Source organism: Enhydra lutris, unplaced genomic scaffold (genome assembly GCF_002288905.1).
Source record: "Enhydra lutris kenyoni isolate GAN:26980312 unplaced genomic scaffold, ASM228890v2 scaffoldscaffold32, whole genome shotgun sequence".
Classification (NCBI taxonomy): Eukaryota; Metazoa; Chordata; class Mammalia; order Carnivora; family Mustelidae; genus Enhydra; species Enhydra lutris.
Window position 1 is genome coordinate 3919381 of NW_019154116.1, and position 26211 is coordinate 3945591.

The 26211-nt window shown below is 46.8% G+C and overlaps 1 protein-coding gene across 1 annotated transcript in view; it reads left to right on the top strand.

The window, feature by feature from the left end:
• The window catches only part of LOC111153407 (interactor of little elongation complex ELL subunit 1), a 96275-nt gene that overhangs the window by 17688 nt on the left and 52376 nt on the right, over positions 1-26211 (top strand). Inside the window, exons 6-15 of the mRNA XM_022512423.1 lie at positions 978-1054; positions 2060-2097; positions 3690-3772; positions 3953-3992; positions 4074-4130; positions 11220-11306; positions 14230-14639; positions 16750-21510; positions 22725-22893; positions 25662-25822. Coding sequence (XP_022368131.1) covers positions 978-1054; positions 2060-2097; positions 3690-3772; positions 3953-3992; positions 4074-4130; positions 11220-11306; positions 14230-14639; positions 16750-21510; positions 22725-22893; positions 25662-25822 — 5883 coding nt within the window. The remainder of the gene's footprint in view (positions 1-977; positions 1055-2059; positions 2098-3689; positions 3773-3952; positions 3993-4073; positions 4131-11219; positions 11307-14229; positions 14640-16749; positions 21511-22724; positions 22894-25661; positions 25823-26211) is intronic.

Genomic DNA, 26211 nt, shown 5'->3' on the forward strand with positions numbered 1-26211 from the left:
GTTAGTTGGTTTTCTTTCATGAGACATATCCTATCTAAGCTGGAATGATGCCTGCCTCTCAGCCTGTTCAGTGAGCGCTTTTCATGGCGGAGTCTGGCTCTCAGTCTTCGACAGGTGCTGTTCGTGTAATGCTGTGCAACGGGCTGAGGTCTACGTACTTGAGCAGTGATTGGCTTTCCTCCTTCTGTAGAAAGTCTTCATTATATATATGTAACTACTTGAAGAAGATTAAACAGAAACAACCACAACATTGAATTTTGTCTGCTTCCAATATATAACAATATTGTCAGCTCTATCTGAGAGGAAGCATGAACACTGGAGTCAGACATCCATGTGAAATGCTGATTAGTCACTCATTCTCTGTGACTTTGGAAAAATAAGTCAGCTTCTGGATCCTCAGACATTTCATCTATTAAAGGGGGTCATAAAGTCCATCTGGTCTATGGCCTTTAAAGACCTATCATATGCACATTGTAGTAGGATACAGTGCTTGGCAACAGATTATTTCCCCTGCCGTGGTGGCTGTCAGGAGGTACCTCCTGAGTGACGGTAGCACATTTTCCCCAGAGATCGTTAAATATAATGATTTGCTTTATATTTTTGTGTAGGAGTAATGATAGCTTATATTTGTTGAGCTCTAGAATTTCTTTAGATTTTGCTGAATTTTAACTGGTTGAGGAAAATATTGGCTATTCAGTCTTAGGAAGATGTGGAGTTGTCCTAAAATTAGTACATTTTAATTGCATAGTTTTGTTTGATGAGACTGTTGATCATATTACATCTGTTAAGCATCTGATTATCTCTATTAAAATGTTCAAAGAATTTGCTTTGGTTTCCTGTCTAATATATGTACTCATTTGGTTGATTTTCTTACTGGTAAAAATGGTAATAATTTCACTTATCAAGGTCAAAGTTCAAAGTAAATTCTCACCGGTGGTCAGTGACTTTCAAATTGAAAACAGCTATCTTTTTCTTAGAGTTCTCTCAAGTTGTACCAAGATACTCACCAGGAATATGCACGTGTAAAAGAAGAATGCTTGAAAACTGATGCTCAGTAAGTTCTAAAATGACTGTCGACATTCGGTTTTCGTGTCTGAAAATGGCTGGTTCTTAGATCAGTGCTCTCTCCTCTCTGTCTTTGGGTTGTGGGCTGTAACTATGAGCTTAAACTAGTTAGGCACTCAACATTAGTCTAGAGGTCTGTCAAGTGGAAATTAGACCTCCCCTGGAGGATTATAAGGAGGATTGATAAGTCTTGATATGTTAAAAAGCTGCACAAAGGAAGAACTCCATAGAAGTGTTTTATGTCTGTACACGTGCACGCACACACATATCTGTGTGTTTTCAAACATCATCGTCAGCTCCTTCCTCGGTACCGGGACTTTAACAGGTGTGCTGTGGAATGGGTGTCTTTGTTACCGTTAATAAAAAGCTGTTTGAAAGCATCCAAGTGATGATAGTCACATGATTCACAGAGTTTGTGAGCTACACACACAGTAGTCTAATGTAGGCGTGATGTCATGGTGCCTCAGAGAGTTTCTCAGAGTTACCTGCCTTCTTTGACCCAAAAATCTATCTGAAAACTGGGGCAGCTCTCCAGCCTCTTCTTCCCGTAAGATGGAATTGTGATCACTACCACCACACATGCTCCCGAGAGTGACAGTGGCCATGCTGGACTGGTTCAAGGAGGCCAGTGGGGTGCATCAGCTTGGCCTGGACATGAGGCCATTGTGGCTCAGGGAGACTCCCAGATGTGGCATGACAGAAAGACACAGATTTCTTTCTAGAAATACTATAAATTAAATGGTGTACTGTTCTCTCTTAGTTTACTCTACCTTCAGAACAGTTGCTGACGATTTCAGTGGTTGATGCACAGTGCCCATCATCACCGACATTTCTTTGTTATATCAATTTTACTAATTAAAAAAAGTTTAATTTTAAAAAATGTACCACAAACTGTGTGTATATACTATATATACACCCACATATATATGTTAATGTATATGTGTATAGATATAACATATATGTGTTTTTACTATTTATGAAATTGTTTTCTCAGGAAGAAGAAACTAGAAGCCAAGGTGAAGAAGCTGGAAGGTAACTGGCACTGTTGTTATCTAGCTAATGGAAGCCACTGGTCTGTGCACAGATTATTGGTGACTGTGCAGAGCTGTGGGACTTGACCGGCAGCGGGGTCATCATGTTTTTGAGGGCGCACCCTGAATGACCAAGCTAAGAGCACCGTTAAGGAGAAGTTTGAATATTCCTCTCAGTTCCTGGATAGGAATATGGGAATGACATGTGGAAAATCTTTGAAATGTTGTGCACTCAAAATAATGACAGTCCATGTTTGTACCTTAAAAATCAGCAATCAGTAAAAGGATTTAATTTCGAAAGTTGAATATTATGGGGCTTTCTCATTTTTTCCTGAAATAAGTGGTTAATAGAAAGAAAAGGTTACTACTTTAGTACCAGGAGATTTGATGTTTTTAGATAGTGATGACATGCTGCTGGTACTCTGCCTCAGAGCATGGTTCATTTTTCATGTAGAGTGTGAAGTAAGAATTTAAATTTAGCTGGGTTGGGGCATATAGGCAAGAACTTGCTGAAAATACTTCCGGTCTTGAATTTACCTAGATTGAGCCCAGGTTTTTAGATTTAAACTGTACAGATACTTTGTAAACATTTTTTCTTCTGATTTGGGTTTTGCACAAGCACAATACGGCAGTAACTGTGGCATCACTGTTCTTTTTGAGGATGGCTTTCTCTTGCTGGTGTGTGGAGATAAGTGTCTATCTAAGGAAGTGTTTTAAAGAGATCTGAGGTGCCTGTGTGTTTCAGACTATGTGCAACTTTTAGGACAGATTTCCTTTGAAGGGAAGTGCAGCCTGTACTTCTCATGTGACAAAAATATTTTTCCCTAGTGAGTGATGTGGCATAATAATCAGGTAAAGAAACAGTCAAGCTCAGTGGAGGAGTCAGGAAAGAATTGTTACTGTGGTGTTTTATGGGATTTTAGTTTTCATGGCAATTGTGTCTGAATGTACTGGGTAAAGTTAATACTGGTTAGATTCTTAATAATGTATTTGGACCATGAGCTTCAGAATCAAAAACCAGACTGAAGAATTTGCTGAAGATCCAGAGAAGAGCTAAAACAATACCTTAAAAGTAGATCTAGAGCAAAGGTATTAGCAGCTAGAACTCTCAGCTTGTTGATGGGAATTCCAGGAAGAAGTAACAATATAAGAAGCATGGAGAAGATTGTCCCACTTCCCCAATGCAGAGGATAGTATTGACTATATTCTGAGATGAACCCACAGCTCTAAAGTCTCTGAGACGTGAATGTTGCTTATTGCTGAAGAGCAAGAGGGAACAGTGCCCTCCTAGAGAGGTCATGTGTGTTGGGTTCTTGTCTGACCAGAAGGCTTGGACTGGCTTGTGTTGGGATTTGCCAAGGCGTCTTGGGGCCTCTGCCAAGTCAGTGGTTTTATGGTTCATAGTTTAAACCGTGTTCCTTCATTTATCCCTGACTGAGGAGGTGCTGAAGGGACGGTAACTTTTTACAAAATTTGTTTCAAAGTTTTATGAAAAGAGAAAAGCTCTCAGTAGATGATATTTTGAGGATCTTCTTAGTGGTAGCTGTGAAGTCGGTAAATTATTGCCGCGTCTCTCGTTCACTGTCTTTAAAGAGGCTGCTGTGAAGCAAACGCAGGACTTCAAGCAACTGAGGAATGAAAAGAAAATACTTGAAAAGGAATTTAAGAAGACACAGGTAATAGATAATAGTGTGCACCCAGGTGACACCTATGGCCTCAGGGCTCCAGAGCGTCCTTGTCATGCGGGAGTGAGGAACTGGGCCGCCTGGTGGAAGCGACCCCCGCCTTATATATCGGGTATGTGATGCCTGCACTCCCTGCCCCTTTCAAACCCTGTCAGCACTTTGTTTCCACAGGAACGGCTCGATGAATTTTCTAAACAGAAAAATGAAAAGGGTGAGTGTTCGCGGACTGCTTGAAAATTCTGTTTTGATATGCAATATTCTTTATTAACTGTATTTTTCCCCATGATTTTAGAGTTGAGGCATATTGGAACACAAATTTCAAGTGATTCTTATGGAAGCATAGATAAAAGTGAGTATATTACAGATTTCTTACGAATTTCTGTGCCTTACTTCCGGTGGTCTGGGAGGTTGCTTGTTGCTCTTACCTGTGATTGAAGAACTTCTAGGGTTTAGCAGATGTTCGTGTTAGAGAAGTCATAATCCATTTTACATCTCTGTGCGTATTGTATGTATTATATCACCTTGTTGTCTGGTCAAATAATCCGATGAATGAGAGTCAACAGCAGTATTGCTTGGGAAAGGGAAACCAGTCTGTGGTATAATTTCCATACTTTTCAATAAGTAAGTATAGTTTTTTTAATTAGGTTACAGTTTGCCAGTTTAATTTATAAAATTTCTTGGGTGCCAAGTATATAAAAATTGTTAAGGTCAAGCAGGAAAACTGGAATCAAAGCCCTCCAGTGTATTTTTGGAGGAAAGGCCAAGTGTTCTAGGGGAAGTAAGACAGTAGTTGTGGAACGGGGAGTCACAGACGCTTCGGTCTTTGTCATGCAGTGTGTTTTCTTGTAGGCGAGAAGATACAACACTGGGTGCTGAGAAGTTGAAGCGTTTGCTTTAATATTTCTCTTTATTAGTTGTGTGATCCTTGGCCATTTACTTCTCTTCCTTTCATTCTCCATTTTTAAAGAGGAGATACGGATTTCTGCTCTACCTGTCTTACTTTCTTGGTAGAGATGAAATTCAAATGATAAATAAGGAAATAATGGTATTTTTATGTCACCAATGTGTTATTTTTTCCTCTAAGTGGAGATTACTGAAACCACTTCCATTGTTCCTACAAGGATATGGCGTCTCTTTACAAGCCTCCTTTACCCTTTCCCTTCGTCCTGTCCTTTTGTTTTTAATTCAGAACACAAGATCACCTTTTCTTGGGCTAAAGGCTTTAATAGTTAACACCTTTCAGTTGCCTGGGCACTGGTTTGCTGTTTCCCACAGTCACTGCTTCATAGGACGCGCTTCAACCCTCTTTTCCTCGCCCCTCCGTGTGGAAGGCTAGTCTTTGAGTTACAAGTGCAGCCCAGGGAAGTGGCAGCTCGCCGGGCTCGGTGCTCCCAGCCAGTGCTCAGCTGCTTTTGTCACCTTCTCTTTTGGGCTGGTGTGGTGGGTTTGTTTTAGGATTTGACGGTTCTCAAGCCTTGCTATTTAAAACTGGACCCTCCCACTGTGTCCTCGGAATTGCTCTCTATCCCTGCATTCTGTTTTCTCTGCTCTCACCAAGAGGGTGAGTGTTGTCTGCTGCACATTTTACTTCTTCCAGGTAAATACATCAAGGCTTTAGGAATCTGTTAATTATTTACCTGTGGACATTGGGGGATTTAATTCCTAATTACTAAGTATATCTTTAATACTTTTCTCCCATATAGCTGACCCTTCACCAACGCTGGGTTGAACTGCATGCATATCCACTTCTATGTGGGTATTTTCCTATAAATACAGTGCAGTACTGTGAATGTATTTTCTCTTTCTTACTGTTTTTTAACAGTTTTCTTTCTTCTAGCTTATTCATTGTAAAAATATAGAATATGATGTATATGGTGTATAAAATACATATTATTGCCTTTTGTGTTATCAGGAAAGGTTCTGGTTCACACGGAGCTATTAGTAGTTAGGTTTTAGGGGAGTCAGAATTACAGATGGATTTTCAGTTCTGCAGGGGGTCAGCACTTCTGACCTCCGTGTTCAAGGCTCATCTGTACTTCTGAAAGAAATTCACAAGTGAGAAAGTATATTGCGTTGACTTCACCTTTTGAAAGGCCACCTGAATGCCACATTTGCCTTTCCTTCTTTTTAAATCCATTAGCGATGTCAGAAAATAAGACAATACCAAAAAAAAAACCCAAAAAACAACAATAAAAAACTCTCCTTTAGAGTTAAAAAGTTTACTACCAGTGGAGGAAAAATAAAGCAGATGGTATCAGTTGGTGATGGAACCCAAAATTACAGCAAAAATAGCAGGCTTCAAAAAGCAAATTTGATTGTAGGAGCCCTGCGTTTCTTAAGATCAGAGGTGCAGGGCGTGGGAGATGGAGCAGGACATCAGTGGTTTGTCACATAATAGATTCAGGTTGAAAAATACATGTATAGCCTTCTGGTTTCAGAAACAGTCTCTAGCATTTATCCACACGTTGTGGCCTGAAGTTTAGTTCTGTGAGGTGTCATTTGCGACATAGGAGGCACTCTGAGTGGGTGTGGATTTAAGAAAATCAGAAAATTGGGTAATTACACCAGCTTTGAAGGATAGCCACTCCTGTTCACAGAAGACGAGATACTTACGTTCTCCGTATAAATCCTCGTAACTGCTTCACTCTGCATCCCTTCCCCCCGAAGACAGGGCCCATAGGTCCATGAAGTGAGCACCTTCATGTATTACCAGAGGAATGTAGGCTGAAGAAGTGCACGCTGGCTCTCAGAGATGGCCGGCCTCAGCTTTCATCTCTAACTGAGAAGCAGCAGTCACGGGGAAGAAAGGTACCAAGGAAAAAACCCTGAGGAGATGGTATTAAATCACGAACGGGAGGGAAGAAAATATTAAAAATAGAGTTAGTGTCCTTAGAGAATCTGTTGCTGCAGTGAAATTGAGCCAGTGGGAAAACAAGATCATACACGTCGCACTGGTCACCTGTCAGGACCTCTCCAGGGGAGGCCAGAGCCCTGAGGAGAGGAGGTCAGCAAGAAATGATTGAAGGACACATCTCAGAGCAGGACACACATGCAGTATTTCTATTAGAAAGGCCTGTCAGGTGTTGAGCATGACTTCTGTGTATGGTCTTTATTTCTGGCATGTTAATAGGAAGTATTTTTAAAATCAAATGAAGTGGAAAGATTGAATGTAGGGAGATAGAGAAATTTGGAGTAAATGCTGACTTGAAAGTAGTAACCAGGCACAAAGTAATTCAAGCCTAGAAATGAGTTTACATGGATTGAAAGGAAATATCCAGGTTAGGTGCAGTTCATCAAGGAGACGCTGGTGTCATAGACTAAGAATGTGGGACTCTGTGGTAAAATGTCTGGAAATGCTGGAGGGAGTAGTCTCCTGTTTCTGCGAGAGGCTTTAGTGTGTTTCTCAGATGCTGTCATCTGTAAAAGCAGACAGAAAGAGGGGAATTGGATTTGTAATTTCAGGATTGATGATTTACACCTAACTCTTTTTTTTTTTTTTTAAAGATTTTATTTATTTATCAGAGAGAGAGAGGGAGAGAGAGTGAGCACAGGCAGACAGAATGGCAGGCAGAGGCAGAGGGAGAAGCAGTCTCCCTGCAGAGCAAGGAGCCCGATGTGGGACTCGATCCCAGGACACTGGGATCATGACCTGAGCCGAAGGCAGCTGCTTAACCAACTGAGCCACCCAGGCGTCCCTACACCTAACTCTTAAACCGCACACCTAGGATTCTTTAAAATACTTTCAGACATATATGAAATCTGTTTGCTAGACAGCAGAAACTCCAGCCTAATATGAGATACTATTATGATACTGAAATTTAATAAGATATTAATAAAAATCTCTCCCTCCCACCGAACCCCCCAAAACCCCACAACTTTCCACATCTGTCTGGTAAATGAGCATGCATTAACACAAACCAACTCCTTTTGGGTAGCAGAGAACATAAAAACTGAAATAAACAACTGTAGGGCAGTATTAAAGTCTCTGAGATATTGTCAGTGTGGTATTCACTGGAATGAGTGATCTTACGTGATTATTTTAGAAAGCAAGAATGACGGGAAAGTAGGAAAATGCAACAAAAACTGAGGAAAATGGAAAGAAGGAGAAGTTGTTGATTTGGGCCCATTAGAACAAACAGCTGGGACTTTGCAGGGCTGTTGAAACCGACAGTTTTTTGGCAGGTCTGATCAAGAAAGGAAGGAACAGAAACACAAAGGCCTCACGGCTGGGAAAGCTACGAAAAAGCCACAATGAGAGAATTCCCAAATTCACACATTTATATTCCAATTGAATCTTGTTTGTGAAATGAACCATTTTCAAGGGAAACATGCTCAGATTGACTTGGGTTGGTTGTTGGAAACCTGAACAGAAAAATAATGCAAAAGAAATTAAAAAAAATTAGTTAAAGATCTAATACCATACAAGATCCAAATGACTTACAAGTGAGTTCTATAAAGGCTTCAGTGAGTCAAACTAATGTCTTTTTTGTTCTTTTGTGTGTCTGAGAACTTAGAAAAATATAGACTTCTTTCCATGTCATTGTCTTAGACTCAAATAGCCCTATACCAGAACCAGCTAAGAGTGACACACACACACACACACTCACACACACGTGCTGTCAGTTGGGAATACAGCTGCAAAAATACCAAACGAAATTTTGAGAACGCCATTCTCGGAGTAGTAGAATATACAGACTCATCACGATTTAAGGGTTTATCTTAGGAAGACCACTACCACTGGTTAAGAGAAAAATGAGACGATCATCTCAATACGGCACCCATTTTTCATAAAAAAATATTTGGTGAGGTAATGGTAGAAAAACACGTTTGGAGATTGAGAAAGGTGGAAGCTGAAGAGCCTGGTCTTTACCGTCAGAAGTAGGCACGGGTGCTTCTGGTTGCCTCCATTCTTTATTATGCACTGGGGGCCCCGCCGAGCTGTGCAGCAGAGCCCTCATGGAAGAGCGGGGGCTGTAAGTACTGATCAGGACGACGCAGGATTGTCATGGTTTCAAATGATGAGACTGTCTCGGCAGACTCAGTTGGAAAACAAGTACAGGAGCGTGGCAGAGTGGTGGTACAGGCTTTGGGCACATCGAGTGCACTGTCCTCAGCCTCTCGGAATCAGGACGGAATGAGAACCACCTGTTAAGGCAGTGGGATCAACGCGTCTAGGAAGAGAAAAATCTGAGAGCAGTGTGCAAGGCTCCTGTGAAGAAGCCTGTAAAGCTGCGGAAGAGTGTGAAAGCCCAGAACACGGGAGTGAACGTTGTTACTGGATCAGAGGCTCACGGCATAAAGATGGGAGGTTTCCCCAGACGTATTTCTAAAGATCCAGTCTTACTCAAATCCCACTGAGTTTTAGATGGGAAAGGGCAAGCAGATGGTAAATTTAGGCTTATCAGGGTAGAATAATTGATGTTTGGAATAATCAGGTTTTTGAAAAGGAAAAACCTTAGTGAGGCTCATGCCCACCCGGGTTGTAAAACCCAGTTGTGACGGTCTCACTGTGGGAGCGCGGCGTTCGTGTGACGCCGGACAGGCCAGCAGAGCAGACAAGTACAGGGACACGCATGGACGCCTTAGGTTTTGATACGGGCAGGACTGTAGAGGGTTGGTGGAAGGTGTGCGGTTCAACATAATGAGCTTTTCTCTTCACAGCTAAGCAATGAAGCCACAGTGCGGGGTTTTTTTGGAGGGGTGGTGTTTGTGTTTTCCTGCTTTACTGGGAATGGATAGTTCTGTCTTGTGAGATTAGAGGTAGTGAACAAGTGCTCAGAAAAGGCATAGCTCTGCTTAATAGCTTCCATAGGAATAGAAAAGTAACTTTCTCTCTCTTTTTTTAAGGTTCCTTGTTTGCTGCTTTGGGTATACGTAATACGCAGGGACCCTGGTCAGGGCGTTTAAGCAAAGGGCATTACAGTATTTGGAAGCAGGCTTTTGGGTAGGTTAAATCACAATGCAGTTAAGTTACTTGATCACAGAATTTTCAAACTAGAGAATGGGTGTGGCTCATACACAGTGACAGTCAGAAGTCGATTGAGCTTCAGAGAGGTTGGAAATGGGAAACTTTTAAGCTTGCCTTGTTACTGTGTCCTCACCACTTACCCTGGCCCGCTCTTCTGGGGACAGCGCTCTTTGTGGAGTGATACAGTTGGCCGGCTTAAATAGGGCTGACCTATTTCCAAATATGTGAGCTCTTGCAGATATTTTGGGTTAAAAGGTTGGTTTTTCATCTTCTCTAGAACTGGATTAAAGATTTCAGTATTTTCAATAAATGCTTCAGGCCAATTTAAGAACTTAAGGGAAATTATAATAGAACTTGAGGAGGCCTGAAATTATCTAATACTTAAAGTTTTTTTTAGTTGAATTTTTATTAGCGGGGTTGGTCTTTTTATGCATATCTGGCCACAAGCTAGTCATACTTAAATTTTTATGAATATTTTTTGTCTGGCAGTTTTTTGGGAATGTGTATACATATTAATGCTAAACTCACTGTAAAACCGTAGTGTCACTTCTTAGTTATATGAATTTCATTAGGCTTGCTGTATTTAAAACGATCTGAATTCACAGATCATAGAGGATCTAAATCTGGAGAAATGTGTACCTTTCAACCTGAACCAGTGGTTCTTAACTATTCTAGGAATCCTAATCCCTTTGAAAATGTATAAAAATTCCAAGGCTTTCACTTCCCTTTTAAAAGCTTATGTTTCTCTGTGAGTCTGCCTGTTTGTGCGATAATCTCTTCCTTTCCACCTGTTTATACATACACGTTTCTGTCTTCCACCCTGTTAACCCCTTAAGACTGTTAATGAATATTCTATTCTCCACAAAGCCCCCAGGTTAGTTACAACATGGCCAGTTTTTTTGTCTTTTGATTTTTGTCTTTTAAGATTTTTAAAGTAATCTCTACATCAGCGTGAGGCTTGAACTCACAGCCTTGAGATCATGAATTGGACGCTCTACCCAGCATGGTCAGTTCTGACGAGTTCTCTGACACCCTCATGTCACTGAGGGGTGTTTTCTGCTATTGTTTGCAGTAAACGTAGAGCCAGCGTTTCTTTTATCAGACACTATATCTGTGCTTCTGTCCCTCATCTCTCCCCACTTTCTGTAGAAGGTGTATGGTCCATTCATACAAATAGGTGGTAAAGACTTTTACCAGCAAGTAGATTTGGTCTTATGAGTCTTGTGCCCTCCCATTCCCCTCACCCCTGGGGAAAAAACAAGCCTGTCCTCATGGTTCAGAGGGAGCGTTGCAGGCCTTCCCACCAGCAGCTTAGCGATTTATGCACAGTGGTTGGATTTGGGGAAGAAGCCTTGGTCCCTAGCTGTTTCCCCAGCCCCTAAGAGATCCTGATTTCCCAGGAGTGTGTGTGTCGGCCTTTTGTAGATTGAGCCAAATGACATGTCGTTAATACTCTACTCTTTTGTGCAGGAAAAGTAAAGCTACTTCTGAAGGAGCTCTGGCTCTGCATAAACACAACACACAGACTACCTGGTGAAGGCAGCCGATGCATCACAGGTGAGAGAGAAGCTTCCAGAAGTACATTTCATGCATGGAAGTAGAAATGTTTACTGTGGGCATTATATGCCTTCAGCCTTTGCTGCCTCCTGAATCTGACATTGAAAGAATGAGATAAATTGGAACGGGTACTTTCAGTTACAGAGCCCCTTCCCCTTCAGCGTGGCTTCTCGTCTCAGTAAGTGCATTTGGCCTGTACTGTTCCAATGGTGGCTTTCGTCAGAGGACGTGCGAGGAAGCTGGAAGGACTCATAGTGGAGTGCGTGTGGCAGGAACATGCAGAGTTCTGGGGAGGCGTGGTGCTTTCCGGATCATTTCACGGTATCCTCTGTCCAGTAGCAGCCTCATTGGGTTTACTTTTGTAACCAGTTCCTTTGGTTGAACTGTCTGCTGTACATTCGCTGTCTCCTTTAGAATACTGGTGTTGACCGATAAGCAGTGGTTTCCTTTCATGCTGTCATATCAGATTAGTACTCTTCAGCACTGTCCGCTCATTTTCAGGTTTGGCTTCATCTGTGGGCTCTCTGGATCTGCAGGCAAAGCTGTGGAGGCCTTCTGCCACGTTCTCAGTTACACCCTACTTAGGATTTAAGCTTTGGAAATAGGTATTAGTCATCCCAGAGTGGATGGGGAGAAGTTAGCTGTCATGCATAAGATTAAAATGCTCCTTACTTAACTTTTTTCCCCCCCTATTATACCGGTTTCTTCTGATTTGCTGTTATGAGTTCACAGATTGCCGAGGATCTGCGTCTGTAGAGACGTGTACCTAGTTTTCTCTCTCAGGCTCCAGAAGGCAGAGTTCCCTCAGAAAAGTGTTACCAGGCAAGTTGCTGATGCTCATTCGTGCTTGACTCCGTGAGATTTTGTGAGACGGAGAGAGGCCTGTTGGATGGGGCGCTGTTCAGTCAGGTGCCACGTGCCGTGCGGTGACTCTGCTGATACAAGCGGGCGGCAACTGGGTCTCCTGAGCCGGCCCCTGAGGCTCAGGGTCCAAGTCCTCATCTGCTCGGGCAGAAGTAGCCCGGGCCTGTTCTCGGTCAGCTTTACCAGCTCGTCGCTGTGTTTTATTCTAAGCACTTGGTTTTATGTTGTTTAAGATGTTATTAAAAGGGCTCCCTATTTAATCATTTTTTTTTTAAAGATTTTATTTATTTATTTGACAGACAGAGATCACAAGTAGGCAGAGAGGCAGACAGAGGGGAGGTGGGGAAGCAGGCTCCCTGCTGAGCAGAGAACCCCATGCGGGGCTCGATCCCAGGACCCTGAGACCATGACCTGAGCCGGCGGCAGAGGCTTAACCCACTGAGCCACCCAGGCGCCCTGGAATCTTTTTTTCTTTTTTTTTTGTGCCCTGGAATCTTCAGTCTTAAAACATACTCTTTTTGTTTCTGTAATTTTTTGTTTTTATATGAGAAGGTTTACAAAAATAATGCAGGGAATTCTCTTAGACTCCGAGTCCAGATTCCCCTAAATTTAACCCTTGGTGCGAGACGGTTAGCTAAGTGAAAGCTCACATGGATGTCTCTGGGCGCGTGTTGGTCCCCGGAGCCCACCTTGCACCTAGCAGCCTTCTGCCTTTCAGCCCCCAGGTCCGGCGGTTCATCCGCGTCTCTTTGTCTCCTGTCTTCCCTACTTTCAGAGAGGAAGCATCATTTCATAGGAAACCTATCAGTTTTGTCTTGTGTGCTCTTTTCTCATATTAAGTGAAGTTTGATTCTCTCCAGCAGGAACTCTGCAGTGGTACCCTTGTGCTCTGCTCCGGACATTGTACCGGGGAGGGAATGGCGGGATGGATGACATGGGGTGACAGTGGAAGTGCTTGTTTAAGGTGGTGTCTGCCAGGCTTCCCCAGTGTTACATTACTGTGAATTATCTTGAGAGAGACACGTGGATGCTCTGTAGTTAGTCACTTTCTCCCCGCTCTGGCCCGCTGATCCTAGCATCAACCGATAAAGCCTGCATGCTACGATTGCTGCGTGGTCTGCTCGTGATTTTAATTCTCTGTCCTTCTACATTCATTAATTGGAACTCTTTATTCTCTGCTCTGTACTTCGGAACTTTTGTTTATTTCATCGTTCATATTGCTCCAGCTTTGGTTGTTGGGACTGTTTTCGGGTTGGCTCCTGGGCCCTTGAGGCATACCCCAGCCTGTTTTGAGAACTTCTTTCTGGCTGTGCAAGATGTTTCAGGCCCTGTTTGTATTTTCCACTCACCAGCTCTATCGTCAGTCACTTCTCCAGGGAGCCTTGAGTCCTTATGTCCAGCTTTCAAGTATGACGAATGGTTATTTGTGGTTACTTCCCAGGACACAAATATTTTCACTGATAATTAGCACCACGGCAGCTCATCAAAACCAAGACCCCCAAACCACTGGCTTTTTACAGTAAATTTCCCATTGCACCGTAATGCGACGTCTGTATGTGACCTGGTTGAGTTTCTTCACTGCAGCAGTGTACAGATGTGGTTATCGGGTAGGCTTGATCGTTGGCTGGTTTTTTATTGTTTTGCAGACAGAGGAAATTGTGTTCCCTGTCAGTCTCTCTGCACGAAGATGTGTCTCCGAATGCTGCTGGTTGTGTGGAAAGATAGTTACTGAAATGGGGAGTGTGCCAACAAGGCCTGCCCGTTCCCGCCACCGCGATGCCTTTCCACCCGTGCAGCCTGAGGCCCGTGGGCCACGGGGCCTCGCCTCGCCCACCTGCCCTTCTCCTTGTCCTGCTTACTGTGAGGGAAGCGCACCTCCATGAAGTGTGTGTGGGTCTTACAGAGTGATTATTCAGTAGAAAGGGAATGGGTGTCTTTTAAAAAATGTTCTTGTGTTTTGGGTTTCTTCAATAAAGCAGGCATTTTGAATACTTAGGGTAATTTTTTAAGTTTTCTTAATGTTACGTATGTTTGATACTTAACTTTTTTTCTCCCACAGAGAAACCTGCCAAAGAAAACCCGGGGCCCACAGAGCCCAGGGACGATGGTGTGCCCCCTCCAGCAGGTGGCAGGCCACTCCAAGCCGCAGCTGTGCAGACGTGCCTGGCAGAACTGTCCATGGAAATAGAGGGCGACTTCTCTGCATGTAGACGTGTGGGGAGACACGAGTACAGTGGAGCCGCGCACTGCAGTGACCACGTAGCTAACGAGGGCCGGCATCCTGAACTTGAGGTGCCAAGGACTGACGAGGACAGTACTGACTTCTCTGATCGTGATCACTGTTTCGATGAAGACCTCCAGGCTGCAGTTGACTTCTTCAGACTTCCCCCTCCTCTGTTGTCTCCGGTGCCGTCACCCCCTTTGGTGTCCCTACCACCCCTGAGCACATTACCTTCTTCACTGGCGCCTGTGAGTTTGCACTTGGCATTTGAGTTCTCATGCGGGCACGTTGCTCATGCTGACAACGTTGGCTGTATTCAGGGAGTGCTGCTCAGTGATACTCAAACCAGACTTTCTTGGGGCAGATGTGAGCATTGACGAGGGCATGCCCATGCTCTTTACAAGAACGTGGAGCCCATGACATGTTCACTTAAGGTTGCATTCTGTGTGTCTTTATCCGCAACCTAATTCACATTCCCCTGTGGGAGGACCGTGTTCGAGTCGTTCTTCTCTCTGCTGCCTGGAACCTAACGCAGTGAATGCATTAAGGCATGGTTGCAGGCTTGGAGCTTGTTGGAGATGGGGAAACCATGTACGTAGCACACATGCCCATTAACCTGTGTTTGCCAGATTCCCCGCTTCTGTTTGATGACTTCATCACCTCTTCATGTGTTTGCAGAGGGGTTTATTGTAAATTCTTAGAGAGTTAAGCCTTGATGAAGCGGATTTGTATGCTTTTTGGCTTAAGGAGCAGATAAATGCATTGCTTTGAGTCACTCCCTTTCTTCAGGAAGCAGTGTACATCTCTTCTGTTCCAGGGCCGCGCTTGGCCTGGGAACACGGATGTGACTTAGTCCGTGGTTACCACTTGGCTGGATCTTGTGTGGCAGTTGGGCGGGGGAGGGAGCAGGTGATCGCACAGCTGTGGTAGAGACTGCCGGGCTGGGGGCACACCAGCTGGAGAGGACCCAGGCCAGAGGCTGGCTCCTGAGGGAGGCCAAGGAGGGTAGGGATGCTCCGGGAAGACGGGACCCAGCTGAGTGTTCAAGAGGGTGGGTTGCTTCAGGTGGAGGACCTCTTTACACAGTGCCATGGGACTGAAGGTGAGCTTGTGCCAGAGGACATTCATGCGTACCAGGTCAGCAGAGGCCATCTGTGTCCTTAGGACTTTCCATTTTATTGTGAGGGCAGTAGGAAGTCCTTGGTGGATCTGGGAAGTGGATTTAATGATAGACGTTCAGTTGCAAGTTTCCGTTTAGCCTCTGTGTGATCGAATAGGGAGTGGGGATAATCTGGACAGAGGTAAGAGCATGGGGGGTATCCCTGACTGAATCAGCAGCTTCCAGTGTTCTCGACATCTCATCCCCGCAGCGGCACTGGGGTCCAGGAGGTGGGGCTGGTTAGAGAAACGTTAGGAGGCCGATGAGCAGCATTTGGTGAGGTTTTTAGTGTGGCGGTTGCAGAGGTGGAGGAGGCGGGGAGGCTGCAAATAGCGAAGGAAAGAAACCGGCGGCCCTGCTCCGGGGGCTGTGGGTGCCGTGTCAGTGTTAGCTGGGGATGCAGGCGCGCATGGGCCTGGCGGGGGGCACGTGCAATAGGAGTTTAGAACCACGGGCGTGGTGCTCAGAAGGAGGCCAGGCGGTGGAGGAACCGGCTCTCCTGCTGCGCCGCGTGACGGGGCAGTTCAGCCAAAACAGCGGGGGCTGCGCTGGGGTGTAGGGGGTTTCTGGAGCAGAGATGGGGAGAGGGCTGTGTGGGAAGGGGCGGTGTCAGTGTGCATACTGTTGAAAGAGGTAGAGCTCGTTCACCTGGCAACAGCATCGCAGATGCAGCCCAGGCACGAGGACATGTCTGCAGGAGGTACTTGGAGGTCGCTCCCCGGAGTGGCCGCCAGTTCCGCTCTGCTGGAGCTGGACGCCTGCAGAGGAGTGACCTGGAAGCAGGGGGATGGAAGGCTGTGCAGCCAGAGTTGGACATGTTCTGTGCCCGGAAACGGGGAGGAAGAGCCGGAGAGTAGGAATGTTTGGCCCTTTGGAGGATAGACGAATCCTGGCTGTGTCTGTTGTGGGAGGAGCGTGCGGTGGGAGTGTGGGGAGCTCGGGGAGACGGGTCCGGGAATGGTGGCAGCTGGCTGCTCAGACCGCAGCTCGTCTCCCTGCTGGCAGCTTCCGGACAGGGAGCTACCCTTTCTTTGGCTGTGTCTGAAAGGATTCTTCAGGAATGCATTTAATTGATAGTTATATGTAGTCGGTCCAATTAGTATTTCATAAGAATCGCTTTTTAAGGCATTTAATTGTTAGGTATGTTTAGTCATTTTAGTTAACATTTAACTAATAAGAATAACTCATTCGTTTTTAAGGAAACCTACTTCGGAGAGTATACAGATTCCAGTGATAATGAATTGTCCCAACATAGAAATTCTGCTGAGTCTGTTTCAGAAGATGAGACATCTGAATCACAGTATTTTGGTTCATCCAGAAAAAGTAAAGGAAGTGGTGGTACCTGGGAGGAGAAGCTCAAATCACATGAAGCCTCCCAGGCTCTGGCTACGCTGGAAGTAAATGAAGTGACAACTGTCGGGTTTGGGACGTTCACAGCAACGCTGAGAGAGCCTTCAGCTGCATACTCCGTAGCTCACGAGAAACACTGGATGGTGTCATCTGAGTCCGCGAGTGACGGGAGAAGAGCCATTTCAGATGAGGCACAAAGACAGAGAGAGGTTAGGGAGGTGGATAAGTCGGTGCAGACTGAGAACACACTTCATGAACCCATCAGAAACGTGTGTGTTGAGACGTCATCTGGCAGCCGGGCACAGGGCAGGGGAGCAGCCCTCCGGAAGTCTGACACGTGTTCCTCTACCCTCGGCAAGAGGCCATTCAGTGAACTCATGGAATCTGAAGGAAAAACCCTACTATCCAAAATGATAGGATCACCCAAATCACAGTTTACTAAGTGGACACTAAGTAATGAAATCCCTCTTGAATCAGATCATCTGTCAATCTCTGACCACCTCCAGGGAATGTGTGGAGTATCGGGAAAGAAGCGAGATGCTCAAGACTTCATTTTAGGAGCATCGCCTGAGCCAGAGGACGATGTAGGTGATGCAGCGGGTGCCCCAGGGCTCCGTGGTGATGCCAGCCTTTCTTCCTCTTCTACCTCGGGAGCATCGTCTGTCTGCAGTGACTCCCCATCTTCCTCTGGATTGAAGTATGCTCATGACCAACACATTCCTGCTAAAGTTACTGCTGTGGAACTGCACCATTCAGAACAGCAGTTACAAGCTGAAACCTTGAACGTGCTAGATCTGCAGCCTGAGCCCCCAGAGTGTCCTCCCGGAGAGAACCATCTGGAGAATAGCTTGTGTGCTTTGAGCCCTGAGTTGGGAGCATCACATTTTAATAATGAAAGCAGCAATGAGGTCAAGTCCACAGATGTTTTGAAAGGCATTCCCAAAGTCTGTTCAATTGCACAGTCAGTATTTATAAAAGCTATGAAAGACGCACAGTGCAGAAGCCAGGGTCCCAGAGCTGAGCTCCCCCTGACTAGGGCGGATTCTACACCATTGCTAGAGTCTCAGCGTGGCTTGACCAAGGGTGGGTTTGGTTTTAAAAGCCCTTCATGGCACCATAGTGATGTGTTAAGGAGAGGTGGAGAAGAAAGGCTAAGGGCTAAGTCAGAACCCGAACAGAAGACTAACCATCAGGTACAACAGGCAGCAGCATCCTTAGAAAGTAGACGGTCCACATCGAAGCCTGAGCTTGCCTCAGAAAATAACCCCGTGGGGCTCAGGGCTGCTACGTCACTGTTGCCTAACCAAGTGTCCGTGATCACCAAGCAGGCCCGGCCCGACACAGTGCAGAGCACTAGACTGGAACCCTGGAGGCAGCGGAAGACTGAGCCTCCCTTCGGGGCAGCACACGCCGGTCCTGGGGCTGTTCCCACGTCCTCTGTAGCCAGACGTGACGGAGAAAGAGAGGACACGGCGTGGGCTGCCCAGGGAGCGGCTGCTAATGAAGGGACCTCGCCACAAGTTTCTGCCTCATGGAGAAAATTAAATTTCAGTTTTCCAAGTTCCACAAATAGCAAACCGTCTTTCTCTCCCAAAAACATCCCTGTCCCAAATCAAGACATCACAACCGAAGCCTCAGCACAGGAGGCAGTGCCGAAGCAAACTCTGCTCCTTCATGCCGCAAGTCTGGACTCCTCTGGGCTGATTGGGGACCAACTCCGTCCCGCTCCAGAAGTGCCAGTGTCCAGAAGTTGCGCTGTTGACAGAGTGCCCTATGGGGGCACGGGCAGATCTGGTAGCAAGGCTCTGGCCATCCTGGAGGGCTCTCCCCGTGTCCGCCCGAGCCTGCAGGAGTCCCCAGAGCTGCCGTCTCAGACTCCTGGCAGGGCCTCTCCTGAAGGTCCAGGTACCACAGGGACGGCTCTCCCATCGGCGATTCTCAGAAAAGATGAGGAGACGCGTGCTGTCCCCGCGAGTGCTCTCGCTGGGCCTGTGTGTTGTTACACGGGCATTCGGGAGGGAGGAGGTGGCGACACAGAGGTGGAGGAGAGTGAGGCGCCTAGCGGTAGCGAAGGGGAGAGCGAGCCCGAAGCCGCGCTGGGGGACAGACCGCGGGGGGCTGCTCACGCCTCCAGAAGAGGTTTAGGAGCCCCAGGCGCTGGCTCAGCCGAGACTCGGCCTCCCGTCGAGGTGGGCTGTCTGACCTCCGCGCTGCAGGACTTCAACATCAGCACCCTTTCTGAGATCGACGGGCTCTCTACATCCGAGGTCGTGATGTTTCTTGAAAGTTGTCAGTTAAGAGATTACAGTTCGGGGGACTCTGTTTCAGAATGTTCTAGCAGAGGAACCCTGCATAAAGAAATGAACAAAGACTTAAAGCCAGGTGACCTCTCAGGAGGAAAGTACAGAAAGCAGCTCTGTGAAGAAGAAACCCTTGAAACCTCCGAAGAGTGGATTGAATCCGAGGAAGAGGACGGTCCTCTGAAGAGCACAGGTCAGCTCACACAGCGCTCCTTGGAAACGCTGTCTGAGGTGCTCACCAGGTTTGGACGGGAGCTTCAGGCCAGCTGTGAGAGCTCTCCTGGAAAAGACGCTGCTGACTTAGTGCTCTCAAATACGCACGATGACGTGACCAGTGAGCCTGTCAGAGAGCATGTCCCACCTCAGGGGGCGAGTGGCTTCCCCCCACACCCTTCAGGTACATCCCCTCCAGTAGCCAGCATGACTGGCAAGGGCTGTTCTCCTGCTAGCGGCTCATCGAGTAACGCAGTCACTCCTGGCAGTCCTGAGGGTGTTCCCAGTGTCACCAGCCCGATCCGCGGTGGGGCAGAGTCCTCCCCCCAGCGCTCTGACTCCGTGGCGGGGCAGACCACAGAAGGCAGTGCTGAGGAGGGGGCAGAAACGACGTTTCAGTGCCAGATATCAACAGTGACCTCCGAAGTCATAAACGTGCTCATCAATAAGGATCAAAATCTCGTCATTGAAAAGGGGGACCACTGGACCATCATAAATGGGGTAGCTCTCATGCCAAATGTGGACCAGGTCATACTGTGTGACACTCCCGAAGACATCCCTGTTTCCCCAGATGGAGGAGGCCTGGGAGCTGGCTTCATTTCCCTTACTTCCATGGAGAAGTCCCCAGAGACCGGTCACCCTGGCCCTCCATTTCAGGAGCCCCAGTGCGGCAGCACCCTATCATGTGCCCAAGAGGAAATTTCCAGCAGTAGCCAGAGCACCAACTTTGATAAAAGTCGTTTGCGTAACAGGCCTGTCAAACCTAGCGTAAGGATTAGTTCTGAGATCTATGATCAGAACTTTGAGTCTCAGACCATTGCATCTGATCACACGTACTTTAACTCGAAACTAGAGCCATTCAGCAAAAATAAGAATCGATCAAAGATTTCAAACAAAGATCAATCAAACAGGTCGGCAAAGGCTTTGGCATCAAGCCGAGTTGAAACTAATCAGAATGAAGGTTCTCAGTCATTTTCAGGGGAAAGAGAGAGCACAAAAACTCAGAGAAATCAAACTCAGACCATTCTAGCCAATGCTGACACATCAACTCCTACAGATTGTTCTGATACCCTGAGTAAAATCCGGCAGGAGGTGGGGCCCCCTCTGCCGCCCTTGCTTGCTCCTCTGGTTGCTACACCTCCAAGGACTTCGCAGCCAGTTTCTCCGCTGCTAGCAACGTCCTCTCCCTCCTCACCTACCTCTCCTCTTGGCCAGATTTCTCCCTTGTGTGAACCCCCTGTGCCTCCTGTGATGTCTCCTTTGCCGGAAGAGCCGGGATGCCTCTCTCCCCCATGCACATCTCCGTCCCCATCTGCTGCACCGGCCGGCGAGAGGATAGTGTCATCACCCTTGCAATTTTGTGCTGCCACCCCAAAGCATGCCCTCCCTGTGCCTGGCCGCCTCCCGCCTCTGGCATCTGCCCACACGGCTGTGGCTGGACCCCAGGAGAATTCCGTTAAAATCCTCGACACCATGTACCCAGAGCTGTCTGCCAGGGCCCGTACCCTCAACATTCTCAAAGGGAACATTCAGCTCACTCGAGGTCCTCCTGCAGACCGTAAGAGCTTAGCGGGGCCTGTCAGTGCTATCACAGGCTTCAAGGCAATCACCTCAACATCCACCGCCTTTGTTAAGACAGGGGGCAGCTCAGGGAGTGACTGTAGTCAGGACAAATCCAGAGATGGGGGGACTCGCCAGGATGCAGGAGGGAAAAGGACATTGTCTGCATCTACGCTGAGGAGCGCCAAAAGACTGCGGCTGGACAGTGGGTCCCCAGAACCAGAAACTGGGGGCGCCACTACAGAAGGAGTCAGCAAGGCCCTCCGGAGGAGCCTCCCTCAAACTGAAGCTGTGGCGGCAGAGGAAGAAAGTTCTTCTCTGACCGTCAGTGCGGTTTCACAGTTGCCTCCAAACCCAAAAGAAACTGTAGAGTCCCATGACAAAGCCATAGCTGATGCACTGAAGAAGATCGCAGAGTCGTCTTTTGATCTCTTACCTGTCATTCGAAGTCATGTGTATGTGGGAAATATCTCCAAAAAGCCTGTCATGAGAGATCAAGAGAAGGAAGTTGTTCATGAGTTTAGCACAACCAAAAAGGTACGTGGTTGCTCTTCTGTAGGAGCACTAGGAATTGCATGTCCTCAGAGACAGGCTGTCTGCTCTCAGCGAAGTGGTAGATGACCCTGAGCAGAAACTTGATTTCCGAGACAGACAGATACCCGTATAAACATTGTGACCTACAGTTTGTTTCTAGTCAGCATTTTGTGTACTTGAGTTGTGAAAAGACACTGGCGATCTGATCATTTGTATTCATCAAATACCTTAAAGTTTTAAAGAAATGAAAGTGATTGTCAGGACGACAGTTGCATATTTCCCATCAATTCCAACATGATTAAAAGCTCAAAATGGTTTGCTCCAAAGCATCAAATTATTCTCCTGTAATGGAGCCTTTTCTGTGGACAGTACACACACATTTGAGTCTGAGCACCTTCTAGAAAGAGAGCTAGGGGTTCCCCTGTGCCTCCTTTAATATCTGTCACCGATGAAACAGGAACTGATCTTGGTTTCAAGATAGGAACAGTTAAGGTGGGAACACTGTGCGGATTCACACAGCTGGGGTATTAGGACTTCTCTAGGGTTGTATTTTCCAAGTTCCCATGTCGACACCTTGTGTGGATTCTTTCCAGTGTCTCGTGGCTCGCGCTGTGCTGGTTAGCTGCACATCCTGAGAGTCATAGTGGTAACAATACGGATGTGGTTTTTGTAGATTGCTTACTTCCAGAAAGTATAGGAAGTAATACATGTCACTTTGAAAAGATAATTTATTTTCAAGTGAACAAATAGATCAAATTATTTAATGCCCTTCTTCTTAAGTAGGAAAATTGTTGCCCAGTATTTTTAAGACCTAAACAGGATAAATGTGTAGGGCACATCAGAATTCAGAAAACAGGAATGGGAGAAGAATGTAGAGTGAGTGTAATGCACACACACAAAATTATTTTAGCCCAAACCAAGGAAGTTTACTTGTTTGGCGTGGCGGCAGGCACACGGATGTGCTCGGGCAGGGCCCCTGGCACCTGCAGGCAGCCTGCAGGTTTGGACCTCTTGCCCCCCACACCCGGCAGGGGACGGGGGGGTGGGTCACTGGGCTGAGTAAAAGCAGGTGGTTTGCCACAGTGACCGCTGTTTTCTGCTGGCTGGTAGAGTGCGAGATTCATGGCCCTACTTTGGTTTTGTAACTTGAGCTATTTAGCAGACAGAAGCAACTCAAGTGTACGTTACCTTTTCTTTTTTCTTTTTCTCAAACCTAGCATTTGGCAGAGTGCTTGCTGCACTCTATTCTCTCAGAACTGAAACTGCAGAAGATCTCCATGGAGCGCAATTACATTCACGCCCTCTGCAGAGTGTATGTGGGCATCTGTCGGCAACTTGGGGACTTGGAAAGAGCTCGTTTGTTTTGCTACAGCCTACTTAAGGAAGGTACGTTTAGGTAGTGACATTTCTGTGTTGGAGGCCCACTTCTGCCTGTTTACCTCATTGTTACGCTTGGATCTGTGTTTGCAGCTGAGTGTTTGCGGTGTATCTTTCAAAATAACATTAATGTTTGGGCATTTATCGGAGGCCATGAAGAGCCTTAGCTGTCCCATGCCCTGCCTGGTTTTCAGTGGGAGAATTGACGTGACATACACGTGCCTCTGTCAACACACACACGTCCACTGGTACATAATTCAGGGTCTCATCGCTGCGTGTTTGTCTCCTCCTGGTGTAGTTACTGAAGTCAGATGCTGGCAACACGAGGTAAGGGAATGATTGTAAAGTCAGGGACAGACCCCAGTGCTGCATCCGAAGCTGGAGAAGGCAGAACTCTCCAATGGTGTAGCGAGCCTGAAGCAAGAAGAGGACCAGAGGGCGGGGGCAGGAGGGCTCTCCTGGAGCCCCTTTTCCTTTCCTCTGCTTCCATCCCCATTAACGGGGTGGACCAGGAGTCAGCCTTTGTAATACGACATCCTCAGTGGGAACATTTGTAAACAGAGAAATGATAAACAAATGCAGCTCAATTTCCTATCAGAAAGTCTTACCTCGACAAGGTTTTTCATCCTTCTTAGGGAGCTCACAGGGCTAGTGAAGTGGGGAGTGGAATGTGCCCGGCATGTGTACACCTGTGAGCGAGGCTGCCGTCTGGGGCCCTCTTCCTTTCTTTGTTTCCTCTTTCAGTCACTGGTGGACTCAGCCGTAGTTCATGGCGTGCTCGCTAGGTGTTAGGGCCTGGATGGTGACTGGAACCAGACACAGACACGCCCCAATGGTGAGGCCCGCGTTTGCAGGTCATGTGGCCCCAGCGCACGGGGGGCTCCCGCAGTGGCGGGTACTAGCGAGGCGAGCAGCATGGACTCTGCTAGGCCCCCGTGAGGTTCTGTTCTTGTCAAACACCGCCAGCCCCCTTTCTCGTCAGGCTCGTGGGGAGCAGGTCTCTCCCTCAGAAGCTATCCCCCCATGTTGTCGGGACTCCCATGGCCTTCCTCCTGCAGGCTCCTGGCTTCTTCTTCATGGTGCTTACCCCCCTTGCCTTGTATCCCGAACCCTTTTGTTTGCTGTCTCCGCTTACCGGATTGTGTGCTCTGTCAGGGCAGGGATTCTGTCTTGTCCCTACTTACCCCTACCCCTTAAGGATGCATTGTACGCAGCCATCGAGGATCTGTTGCTTGAGGGGCTGTGCTGTGGAGGGGGATTTGTGAGACTGAGGGGTCACAGAAGCTCTTGTCGGAGCGGCTTCTGAACTTGAGGTGTGAAGACACCAGCGAGTGCCTATAAGAAATGGGAGGGAGGGGGCGCCTGAGGGGCTCATTCGGTTAAACGTCTGCCTTCGACTCAGGTCATGACCCCAGGGTCCTGGGATCAAGCCCCGCATCAGGCTCCCTGCTCGGCGGGAAGCCTGCTTCTCCCTCTCTGTCTCCTGCTGCTTGTGTTCCCTCTCTGGCTGTGTTTCTCTGTTAAATAAATAAAATCTTTAAAAAAAAAAAAAAAAGCGAGGGAGAAGATGCCGGGCAGATGGCGCAGCATGTGGAGAGGGTCCTGGGGTGGGAGGATTTTCCGTCTCCGAAGCAGCAGGTCAGAATAGACTATGAGCAGCGTCTGCTTTGACTTACTAGCTCTGGAAACACAAGATGTGGCTTTCTCCCAAACGGTAAAAATCTGTGTCGACTGGTTCAACCAACTTGCAAAACACGGACAGTTTCTTGTTAGATCAAAATCTTCATTTGTCGTATGACCCAGAAATCCCACTCACAGGTCCTTATCTAGCAGAAGTGGAGACATAGCTCCCCTAGACTGGTGCTCACATACCCGCAGCATCTTCGCGGGCAGGCGCCCGGGGCCGGAGACAGACGTCCGTTAGCTGAAGGAAGGACGGGTGTGTGGTCTCAAGCAGCTCAGTACAACTTGGCCACACAAAGTGAGGGGCCGCTGAGGCGGTGGCAGCAAGTGGGGTCGCGGAAGCATTCTGCTGAGTCAGGCAGCCGGGCAGAAAAGAGTCGTGCTGTCCGAATGCACTGGCGGACAGTGGAGGAAAGACAGCTAACTTGCAGTGTCGGTGAGCGGGTCGGGGTTGTCTGTGTCTGGGGCGAAGGGAGGCACCGGAAGGGTTCAGACCATGGGGTAGGGGAGGATGGACTATGTGTTGGTTGTGGTGGGGGTTCTACGTACATGATCATTCATCAGAATTCATCAGACTGTGCTTGAGAGTATTTCATTGTATGTGAGCGGCATGTGGGTTAGGTTGATTAAACAAACAAGCCAACTGTGGGAAAGCGTTCACAGTAGAAGATTATCATCCATGATGTATAAAAACATCTCTTCATATCAGAAGCCTTTTATGTGTTGCACAGGTGAGTTCTGTCTTCCAGTGCATAAGAAATAGCCTGAAATGACACTTTTCAAATGGGGAGGTTCTAGGGTTGCAGAAGTCTGAAGAGAGAGGCTTGCCGTTGCTTCGTGTTTGGATCTGATGGCTCCTCTCGTAAGACAGTGCTGTGTATGTTTCAAATCTAGTTAAGGTTTGCCAAAGGGAAACGGTTGGGGGAGAAAGAAGCACATTTGCACAAAGCAGGGCCTCCTTGGGCACCCGCCTTCAGCGGTAAGAGACCCTGCAAGGCATAAGTGAAATTACTGAAATTGGTTCTTAGCTTGTAATTTATTCAATTGATTAGACATAAAGGTTTTTTTGTTTTGTTTTGTTTTCTTTCTCATAGATTTTCCAGAGTCAGAGAAACTGACTTTGTTCATTGCAAATATGTGGCATGACATATTTATTTCCCAATCGGTGATTAATAAGGCGATGCAGTTGGTTGCCAGGCAACGTGCTAAAGGAGAGGTCCGGAACTGTTTGAGAGCCTTTCTCAACTGGGAAAAGGTAAGGTTTGTTTTTATTTCTCAATTGTCAGACCTTACTTGCAGATCTCATATGAATGTCCTTACTCAGTTTTGTGTTTCGTGTTGAATTAGTTCATAGGCATTTCAGGGACAGGACTCTTCCTATTGAATCCTTTAAAATACCATTTTAGCCTAAGCTTATGCATTTAGTTCAGGAAATGCGCATGAGGCACTTCGGGAAGGATTGGAGCTGTAGGTGTTTTGGTAATTTACCAAAAATTTTATTTCGTTCACTAATTTATGACTGATGATCATGTAGAATGTGTATGTAGGGGAGCTGCATAGCACTGGTTTCCTTGGTGGGCACTTGGAGAGCTGAGAAATGGCATTGCAACTCCTTCCTGTTTTGACTTTTTAAAATCTAAATAT